The sequence below is a fragment of the Calidris pugnax genome, unplaced genomic scaffold (genome assembly GCF_001431845.1).
Source record: "Calidris pugnax isolate Ruff unplaced genomic scaffold, ASM143184v1 scaffold88, whole genome shotgun sequence".
Classification (NCBI taxonomy): Eukaryota; Metazoa; Chordata; class Aves; order Charadriiformes; family Scolopacidae; genus Calidris; species Calidris pugnax.
The window spans coordinates 2,031,127-2,042,193 of record NW_015090849.1 but is presented as its reverse complement, the minus strand read 5'-3'; the positions used below and the strand labels follow the sequence as shown (position 1 = coordinate 2,042,193).

At 43.8% G+C, this 11,067-nt stretch overlaps 1 protein-coding gene across 1 annotated transcript in view; it reads left to right on the top strand.

Annotated features, from left to right (window-relative positions):
* The window catches only part of ADAM28 (ADAM metallopeptidase domain 28), a 32,879-nt gene extending 26,498 nt beyond the window's left edge, over positions 1 to 6,381 (top strand). Inside the window, exons 23-24 of the mRNA XM_014943158.1 lie at positions 4,856 to 4,918; positions 5,021 to 6,381. Of these exons, the coding sequence (XP_014798644.1) occupies positions 4,856 to 4,918; positions 5,021 to 5,053 (96 nt within the window). The 3' untranslated portion in view covers positions 5,054 to 6,381. The remainder of the gene's footprint in view (positions 1 to 4,855; positions 4,919 to 5,020) is intronic.
* Positions 6,382 to 11,067: the final 4,686 nt, after the last annotated feature.

The following is an 11,067-nucleotide window of genomic DNA, read 5'->3' as shown; positions in this document are numbered from 1 at the left end:
CAGAGAACTTAAAGTAACACCATTGCATTTTGCTCTTTCACAGATGCTACTGAAGGTGCACTATCCTGTTACCGGATGAACGAGAAAGGGGTATATTACGGATACTGCAGAAAAGAAAAAGGTAGTCACGTCCCGTGTCAAAAAAAGTAAGCACTGTGTTACAGAATTTGCTGAGATTTGGGAAGAGACATCACTCCTAGTCTAATTAAGAGACAGAAGCAAAGAGCGCATTATTTCAGATGGCACATATGTCCATGAGTCCCTTCTTGTTCAGTTTGAATATTGTGGTCAAGACAATGCTAAGAAAACGAGCTTCCAAATTTTGAGATCAGTCTGAGAAAGAGCAAGTGGGTACATAGATACGTGCAAGCCAGGTCACGAGGATGACTCTGTGTGTGTGTGTGTGTGATTGTGTGCGCAGGTAAGTACGGGGAAGAGATTTGAGACAGGGAACTTGAACCTCAGGTGAATCTCAGAAGTTGAGGTCAGTTCAGTTAAATACTCATTTCTGCAAATTACTGTGGGCTCCCTCATAAGCTCAGGAGGAATTAAGAACCTGCCACCTCCTAGTCATAAACTGACCTGAAAACACCACAAACCAAACTTCCTTTCTGCAGGTTTTTTTTTTTTGTGAGTTCCTGTACAGACACAACAAATCCAAGCTGGAGGAGAGACCAGCTCAGAGAGTTCTGTTGTGCTGTGTCCTTCTAGCAGCTCTTGTTTTCCTTCCAGAGATAAAATGTGCGGCAAGTTGTTCTGTGCTGGGGGAAATGAGATGCCTCGGGAGGGGAGCCTGGTGACTTTCGAGTCCTGCAAAGCCAGTTTTCCTAGGAATGGAGGAGCAGACGCAGGGATGATACTCGATGGAACAAAGTGCGGGGATGGGATGGTTAGTGGAGAAGGCTTTTTTCCTTATTTTTCCCCTCTTTCAGTCTCGCTTATGTCGTTACCTCTTATATCAGACAAGAGAGATTTTAAAAAGGGAAGACTGAAGCAGACACTAAACTTCTGCTGCTGTGATTTGTGGTACCTTCTGCCTTACACCCATCACAAAGCAGTAGCAAAGCAAACAGGAACTGTTCTCACTCCAGTTGCCTTATGTTTGACTGCTGTCTTGTTATTTTTTACTAACCCAAACGTAATTGGCAACAGAAACATACCTTTGTGTAAACGATTAAAAGATCACACATATATTACTACTTTTGATTATTTCCATAACTGGTGTGCTAGGCATCACTGAGTGCTATTTCCAATTTCTTTGTGATATATTTCCACTTGGGAGAAGGGGGGGAGGATGAAGGATTGAAGAGGAGTGGGAAAACAGCGATGTCTGTACATCTTTGTCACTCCCCCTTGCTATAAAATACCCAAAGGTTGAATGAAAAATTACGTCCACATATCAAACTCCTAATGTAGGTTTAAGTGATCTGCAGACCTGTTTCTGTGCCTCCTTTTACTCCTCATCACTTTACACAATAGTGTGCAAGTTCTGCATGTTCTGAAAGCTATAGATCACCCGGGTAACATTTGCCCTCTGCGTTTCAGGTGTGCAGCAAGGGACAATGTGTCTATGCTGAAGATGTCTTCAGATCAACCAACTGCTCTGCCAAGTGCACCGGACATGCTGTAAGATATGACTATTTCATGCTATTAATGAAAGACAGACAGAAAATTATGCATATCAGCTACAGACCTTATTGATGACAGTATTTAAGTCATTGGGACTTAAGTTGTGGAGTCAGAATCTTCCTATATTTTTATGAAAGCAAATCTAAACTGACTGGTATCAGTAATTTTTGCTAAGATGACCAGATGGAGAGAGATTCTGTGTCTGGCCCTGCCTCTGAGCCAGGGTATCACAGCTATTCTCTTTCAGGTCATCTTCCGATTTGGGAAAATAATTGTGCTCATCTTATTCAAACGTGTAGAGACGTACAGATCTAAAGACCAACTCTGCTGCTTTGTGCCTTCTGTTGGAGCTTTCACTGCAGAAAGACCTGCCAAAGACACACAACAGCAGATGCTCAGGCCTGTCCTTTCCTGTGCAAAACTTCCATTCTCTGTGCTAAATTTTAGTCCAAGTAAAATGCGAGGGGGTTTCCAGAACCAGCTTCAATAACCTCATCAGGACCCTGATCGAGAGCCACTGACACCTTTATGGGATCACAGCCTCACTCTTATTTCCAACCTGACTTTGTGCTTCCCCAGGTGTGCGACCACGAGCTGCAATGCCAGTGTGAAGAAGGATGGGCACCACCAACCTGCGACAGCTCCTCAGCAGTCACCAGTAAGTGCTGCAGGGCCACACACTGGGAACTGTCACCCGCTGACCGAGACGAGCTGCTTTAGCTCCAGTGAAGCAGCCCTGGCTTGCTAACTTCATACATCCAGGAGATTATTTAGAGTAGCAGGCTGTTCCTTTCTCCATCCTGAATAACAAGCACACCATATCAGCTCACCTAACTTTGAGTGGAGGCAAGCTCCCAGAGGTGTTGCTGTGCAGGAGGTGGGCAAGTTCATTTCTTTATCATCTGCTTGGAACTGGCCTTTAACTGATCTGCCTCTGAGGGAAAATACTTTGTGTACATGTTTCCATGTGTTTGGGGAAAAAAAAAAAATTAAGCCTTTGTTATTAAATACTTTTGTCCTCTCTCCACATTCACTAGAGTCAGTTCTCAACATTGTGGCTTGGTTAAGGCTTTAGAATAGCTTTGTTGAAGGAAAACTGTGAAGCCCGACTTGCATACACTGCCAAAGGCCTGCTCCCATCTTTGGGTAATACCCTTTGAGAGACAGAAGAGAAAATACAATTAAATGGTCTTTGAGGATGGACAGAAAGGGCTAGGTTTGTTTAACCCAAGGACAGCTCAGGCAATAACCACAGTCTTCAAATATGGCAAAAATGGCAGGAATACATTCCTTTCCATCAGCATTTGTGTCAGGAGAAGCAGCCATAAGCTTGAGCAATAGTGGGTCTACACCTTGTGAAGAAAATTACTTTGCCAATGGTGGTGATGGGAAACTGCTTGGTAATAGTAGATCTTTTAAGAAATAACAACTTTTGTTCTCTGTCCCTGCCAGGCTTTGCCATTGTTGCTGGTGTCCTGATTGTCCTTGCTGTCACAACTACTACAGCAGTGTTACTCATCCGCTTCCGAGTATTCAAGAAGAGGTAAAATTCTTACCCTCAATAAGGGAAAAAAACCTAAAGCCATGAAACTTCTGGATAGGTTTTAAGCTGGGGTTTTCAAAGGTGTGGAGGGAATTAGACACTGAAAAGCCAAGGAAGTTGGTCTTTGATGAGCTGTTTCAGAAATCCGATAGTTGGGAGAGAACTGAAGACTTGAAATTGAAGCTCTCAAGATTAATTCTAAATAAGTTTAAAAAAAAGAGGGAGAGATAAAGAAATAAAGAAAGGACATGGCTATATAACACACCAATAGGAGTATGACAGGCATTCAACTTTAGCAAGTATTTTTACTTCAGTGTGGGTGAGATTTACAATCATATGTAATATTTGCATAGCCGCCAGACCAGAAGGGGACCTGGAACCACAAACCAAGTCTTTGTGAGTCAAGAACAGAGATGCAGAGAACATCCTGTCCTGGTGGCACCTGCCCAGAAGGTAAGAGCGGGGAAGCACTGGGTCAGCCATAGCCTGCCTGGGATCATAACCAAGGGGTTGAAACATCAAAACTCATTAGCTAAATGTGCTACACTTCCATGAGGGTTTCAAACCCCTTGTTTGTGGCCGAGAGGACAGTGCTGCGAATCCCAGCATGGGGAGGGAGTGGGGAAAGCACATGGCACTAAGTCCCTGACTAAAAATAATGCAGAAGGTAAGGGCTCTAACGATTTAACCATTCTCTCTTTTCAGACAAATGATAAGAAACTCCTCCTTCCCGTACCTCCACTGCAGGAGAACAAACCACAGCACCAGAGCGTAAGTACTTCTAGAGAGTCCTTTGCTCCCATGTTGGATTTGGGGAAGACCATCCAAACCAGTTCACCCCATGGTGGAGACCCTCAATGACAAATCTGATCCCAAAGGCTGGGGAGATTACTGCACGTTCTCAGGGCCAGACAGCATAAAGCATCCCTACTTCTGAAACAAGTGCATCCTTCTACCCCTATAAATGCACTTTTTCTATAGAACACAAGTTCTGCACAGTCCCATGGGAACACACGGATGTACACATACACAATCTGTATATAGGGTCAATATGTTTTATATTCTCTTCTTTCACAGCCTGTCATAAGGCCAAAAGGTCCCCCACCTCCTGTTCCTTCTACCAAACCAGCATCTTCTCACACAGAAGAGATTTTTGTAAGTATAACCCTGCCACTTTGCACGTCTTTCATCTGCATTGCAAATGACTATCAGAAAATATTTACCACCTCAGCTTTTTGAACCCCCTGCCCAAGGGTGTAGAATCTTCACAATAGCAACACAATTGCATGATACTGCAATAAATAAATAAGTCATTTAAAAAACTCCATATTGCAGCTTGATTATAAAAACACAGTTAAATCCCACTGTCTTTAGAGATGCTTTCCTCAACACACACCTTGAGTACGTGAGCAGCTTTAGCTTCCTAAGCAGTCTATTTGATCATGAATACTTGATACAGATGAACTTAAACATTGAGAATAGCTCAGTGCTCTTCTGAAACAGGAGGCCTAAACCCCTTGTGTGTTTGTATTATTGCACCTTCTTGTATGTGGACAGATAAATCTAATTTACCCCCAGCTTTTCCACCAGGAAAATGCTGTAGTAAGTACACAAGGTCTATGGGGTCCTGCAGCTGCTCAGACAAGGAAACCTAATGACATTAAAACTACATTTCTGTTATAGGCACCTGAGAGAAAACCTGTTCCTCTCCCAGTTCCCAAAGGCAAACCCACACCTCCACCAAAGGTAAACCCAAGTTCAAACGTGAAGAGCAATTCTTTCGGGGTGTAACTCATTGAAATGCACCAGGCTCACTGTGATTTGTGTAACTCTCTCTTTTTCACTCAGGCTTTAAAACCTCCAGTTAACCCCAGAGTATGAAGATTCTGGAGTAGGGCTGATTGAGATAGCTAAAATTTTCAGGGACAATATTTTTGCCCCTTGATTCCTCCAACTTTTGGCAAAGGCAACCAAGATCATCTTCTTGTTCTCTTTTAAAAAAAAGAGCAACCGAACTGACAGCTGCTTTGAAAGAAAAACTTTGGTTTTCAAACAACGAAGAACTCTTTGGTTGATGACATCAAGCTACTGTCCAAAAGGAAACGAAGCAGAATCACTGCTCACACTGAGGTATAGACTGGGAGTGAGTTATGAAGCACATCCTGACTCCTAGCACACCACCAGAAGATGTGGCTGCACTGGGATGCCCTGCATCTACACGGCTCTTCTGGGTACAGACCTGGGAAGATCAGGGGAAGTATGGCTACTGCATGGTTGTAAATTGTAAACTTTTTGCTACATTTCTGGATCTTCACCAGCCCTCTCTTCAGCAACAGACCAGACCTTCTACTTCAGGTGCAAGTTGCAAGTTCTGGGACAAGAAAAGTCCTTCCTGCGCTTTGGAGAAAAGTTTGGGTCCTCGGGGCCTGAACTAGCCTTGGAATAATAAGATTGCATACTGGCAAGGCATTGATTCTGGAAAGATCCTTTTGGATCGTGTTGTCTCATTAATCCTTAGATTACCTGTTAAACAAGATTCCTCTGTTGGGTAGGTAGAGCTGGAGATACGCTCAAAAGCAAAGCACACAGGAGTCAAACCACTTGCTGCTTGCGAGTGCTCTGGGCTGTGCCAGTTTAAAAAGTGCTCCAGCTGCCACCACTGCACTTGGACAGAAATATTTAGAAAAGCACTGTCAACAAAACCCCTAATCATTTACTTCATTTGCCCCTCAGCTCCAAAAATATCTGAGTATTTCTCCAGTCCAGGATATACACACCTCGGTCTTTTCGTTTAATTGCTCTTGTCCCGGGATGTGTTATTGTAAAGTTGCTAATGAGAGCTAGGCCGGGCCCAGGGGTTTGTTATTATGGGACAGCACCATGGCGTGAGGCTTTGCACACTGGTTTATTACTGAGGGGTTCTTCATTCCCTTCTGGCTGGTTGGCATCAGCACTGTTGACACTATGGGCCTGCTGGCATATCTCTGCGTGGTACTGTTGGCCTCGATGTCAATAATACTGTGAGGGTGCTGGCACTGATGCTGTTGTTACTGTTGGCACTGTTACTATTCCTGCGGTTGGCACCAGTATTTTTGGGTTAAAGCGCACAGAAGTGTTTTTCAAGGAAACAAAATTTTACCAGGAAAAAAAAAAAAAGGAAAAAAGAAAAAAAAAAAAGTAGGGAGAGAGAAACAAAATTGCCCTGGACTTGAAGTACTCAAGATTTTATAGAGATTCCAGTTTGAACTGGATTTGGGTTTGGGTCAGGAAGGCAGTTCCCAGCCCTTGGGGGCTTTGCTGGAGAAGGGCACATGGTGGCCAAACTGCCAAAATGAGATATGGGGCCCTGGGCCAGCTTTGTGCCTGAGAACCTTTACCTGCACTTCGTCCTGACCAGGGCCCATTAGGACTTTTAAAAAAGCCCAATCCTCAGAGAGCCCAAAACCTTCTACTCGAGTTCCTGAACCCGCTCACACCTGCTGGAATCCTGATCCACATAATCATATTTGGGAACCAAACACGTCACCATACGGTCACTTTTCAAAGGCAGAGCCTTGTTTTTTCCAGTGACTGTCACTGCCCCAAACCCATCCTCTCCGATACAGAAATACACATAAAACACCTTTCTTCTCTTGGGCTAGGCTTGCTTTGAGGTTGCCAATCAAGTACTGTACGCTCTGCAAAACACAGATGTGATGAAATTACAGTCTTCAGTTCGAGGAGCGAGGTGAAGTTTTTGTTTTAGGATAGATTTTTAGTGGAAGACCATAGCTTTCTTCCACTTTGGATAACTGCTTCTTTATTTTGAGTCAGAAATGGATTTTAATCTATCTGTATTTGACTATGGTGTAAAGATTCTGAATTTATTTTTTATGAACTGTAATTAATGTATTTACAAAGATTTCTGTATTAAAAGTATTCTATATATATGGAAGGTAGTTTCTTTGTTTTTTAAAGATCAGTATTTTCACAAGCAACACATGACAACAGTGTAAAGCGGGATCATTTATAACATTGCTAAATCCCTAAAACTCCCAATTTGGACCAGAAAGGTCATTCACAGATATTGCCAAACCCTGCCAAGTTAGTAAAGCTGAATTAAATTTATAATAAGGGTTGACAAGATACTATATAACAGTTTTTCTGCCACCTTAAAATATATTTCTTCATGGTTTCCATAATAAGGGTTGACAAGATACTATATAACATATAGTATATGCCACCTATATGCCACATATATGCCACCTTAAAATATATTTCTTCATGGTTTCCAACCTTTTTCACTTTGTGAGCACTCAAGAATTTTCCAAGGATATAGAGATTCAAAGTAAGCTAAAGTCTAGAGACTTGCTTGTTCTTAGTTACCTTCCTAAGACTCAACTCCCAAACCATGGAGCTTGGGTTTACGTTCTCCTGCAGGAAACCAGAACCCTGTTTGACCTGTATGGATTCAAACCTCCTTAGTATCTGACCACCTTCAGTAAGTAAAGTCTACACCCAAGAAGAGTGTGAGTGCTGTACTGAGACCAAGCAGATCTTCAGCAGTAGAAAAATCAGTAGAAAAATCTATAAGAGCACACAGCTACAGCAGTTTATGATTTTTCACAGCTTTTCTTGGCCCCAGCATCCACAGAACAGGCACCAGTATCTCCTGTGATGGAGCACATGTTCCAGTCAGGATTTGCACAAAAGGGCTCCTCTGTAGGAACAATCCATTGTTGAGTTATGCAAACGTGACATCTACTGTTAAAAAGCCTCTACTGCAAGAGGAAAGTGAACCCAAGAAAACTGAAGGCAACTTCAGCACTCCAGTTGCCAAGAGCCTGCAGTACGTAACCCCAGAGGACTGGTCCCTCACCAGATATATTTCCCTCTGTGGGCTCACATCTGGCACTGCATCGCAATAGCTTGAGCCAGGTCCAGGTGTTCCCTTATTCCTGGTGGAGGGTCCTTTGTTCAACGTGATGGGACACACACGGTGCAGCAGAGCAGCAAGCCCACCTGCCTGTATCACGCCGTGAGACACAGAAGGGGTTTGGGCACAGTGCAGTCACCACCAGTGAAGTGACACTGACTGAATTCCTATTTTCTATGCAGGAACCAGGCGTCAGACACTTGTCCTGCTCTCAGCCCAAAAGCAAAGCAGTTTACCATAGTTTGGGGGTGGTTTTTTTTAGTATGAGTGATGACTCCACTCCTCCATCTTCCCTTAATCCATGGAAAAGCAAAAACGTCTTTTTTTTTTTCCTGTTTCTTTTCAATCTCTGAATATACCACCCTCTCTCATCCCTCTTTTCCCTCCCTCCATCTCTCTCTGAGGGATGGGGATACCAGGAGAGAGCGTACCTTTTGCTCTTTGCACCCCCAAATCAATCCTCACTGTGAACAATTGTGGGGCTTCTTGAAAATAAGGGACACACAGGACCACCACAACATTTCCTATCTGGCCCTCTGAATGATCCACTCCGCTGTGCAAATTCAACACTGGCCATAAGAGGGCAATGGGGCATGGAGAAGAAGTTTCTCCTGCTTGCTATCGGATGACTGCTATCACCTCAAACCAATCAATTCCGAATTTACTGCATCCTCTGACCTTGGGCTATAGATTTGGGAGACATTAACAAGGACGCCGTCAGCCAGGAAGGGTGGGGACATTGGAGCACGTTCAGATTTTCAGACACAGAGGCACCAGGCAACTAATAAATAGGCAAAACCCAACCCTTCAAACATGACACCACAGACAGTACATGCTTTAAGCATTACACAGCACGACCCTAATTGATTCAGGTTTTACTGCCCAGAAAACAAAATGTTTTCCTACCAGCCCTTACCCAAATGAATAATAAACGCCATTTGTAACTTGAAATATAGACTTTTCTTCCCCTTTTTCTTCCTTATGCCAGCAGATCTTTCATAGCCTCGTAGTAATGCATAAATCATTACCCTCTCAATAAATAAGTGAATAAAAGGCTGTAGGTTGACTCCACTGGTGTGTGAAAACTTATGGAAATGTCGAAGATTTCCTAGCTGACAGACTCTAAGAATTCAGGCTTTACTGTCTCTCTGCCATCCTACTGGGCCTAATGGTGGCTTCCCAGTGCTATGAAACAAAAGGCTTTTACTACGACCGCCTTTGCCACTGGTTGATAACATCAGTAAATGTGAACCTCAGCCATCACCTACTTAGTGTTATTCACCAGTGGCTGAGGAGTGCCAGTCCTTAATCATCAGGTTATTAATAACTTCCCGAGCATGGCATCGTTGGATGCTTCTGATCTTCCTCTGGTGCCGAGGAAATAAAGGCCCTGGGAAAGGAGCAGGGGGGGCTGTCGGGTTGCCAGCAATTGCCCTGGCCCCCAAATCACTTTAAAGCAGTTTTCAGAAAAGTGGCACAGATATTAACAGGCTTTTACTGACATTAGATCCATAAATAATTCCACATAATGCATGGCCCCAGCCTTTAGAAGGTCTGGGGGAAAAAAAGAGTAGAGACTGAAATATTGACAAATGTGTCTGCAAGAGCTATTAAAAAAAAGAAAGCAGTTTCCATGGGATTGGCCTAAGCCATTGTACCCAGGACCAGAGGGAAACCCTGGTCGCATGCCCGACAAAATAGATCAGAGTGCACAGCCCCAGGCAACTGGATAAATGGAAAGAATAACATAAATTTAGCAGAAGTTCAGAAAAGAAAGCATTTCCCCCTCCTGCAGTCAAAAACTGTTGTGAAAGACCAGAGAAGTTTTCTAGAAATCTCAGTACAGATGAGGACAGAGCTCAGGTGTGCTGACTCTGTGCTGCAGATACAGAAAAGCTGTCTCTCTTACATCTGTCCACGCATGGAGAGAAAAACGAGCCGTTCTCTGCAATACACCAAATCTATTTTTTTCCTTGTCCTTAAGTGCACTGGAGTAATGTATTTTCCATGTCACTTTTTGCGGCTATCACTGAGAGACATGTCCCTGCATCCCATCAGTGGGTACGTCCCAGTAAAGTGCTGCAGTGAATTGCTAAACATGTTTTATAAATTAGCTCATCCAAAAAATCCCTGCTACCCAGCCCCGTTCCGTGATGAGGCTTCATAACAGTAGAAAACCCATGAGATAACCTGAACAGAGGAAAAAAACAAAAAAATATAGTATAATCTGCTCCCAGTCAAGATACTGAAACAGAAGAATGTGATTCTCCCCCTTTAGAGATGCCAACTGAGTACCTACACACTTTGCTGTGGGCATCTAACTCTGTTGTGAGTCCACCCTTCTCCAATCCCTGCTTGCGCCGCCTTCGCTCCCAACACACACACCTGAGAAGAGCAAGAAGATGCCCACTGCCTCCTTGACATGGCTCACGGAGCTTCGAGCCAAATTTCAAGGCAACAGCCCCTCTTTGATCCTCAGAGGGGGCTACGGTACTGACTCCCACACCAGTGGTCAAGTTTCTTGGCACTCTGCAGCTGCAATCAAGGGCTGGCTTCTCACAAGAGTTGAGCACCTTCCACACACACAGCACATTAAGCTCACTCACCTAGAAATTAAATCCCAGCCTTAAGTTCCTTGTGCTTTGCACATTCAAAATAAGGACATTGGCTCCTCTTTCCTCTCCCCCAAGCTCAGAGGCCCCCAGTTGCCTCCACTGGCTGCAGGGGGGGGATGCCCAAGCCCATTTCTAGGCTGAGCCCACTGGGACTAGTTATCTAACCCTCCTGCTGTATGTCAGTGCCTTTCTGGTTCCCATTCTCCTTTTTGTGCTTTTCTAGCACCCCATGCAAAGGGGACTGTGTTGGTCTTTTCTAAGCTATAATAGCAAGAATGACTTGCAGTAAAAACACTAAAATGAACATTAAAAACCTCTGTTGCCACCAACTCGCTCAACACACAATCTATTGACACGCCGCTCTG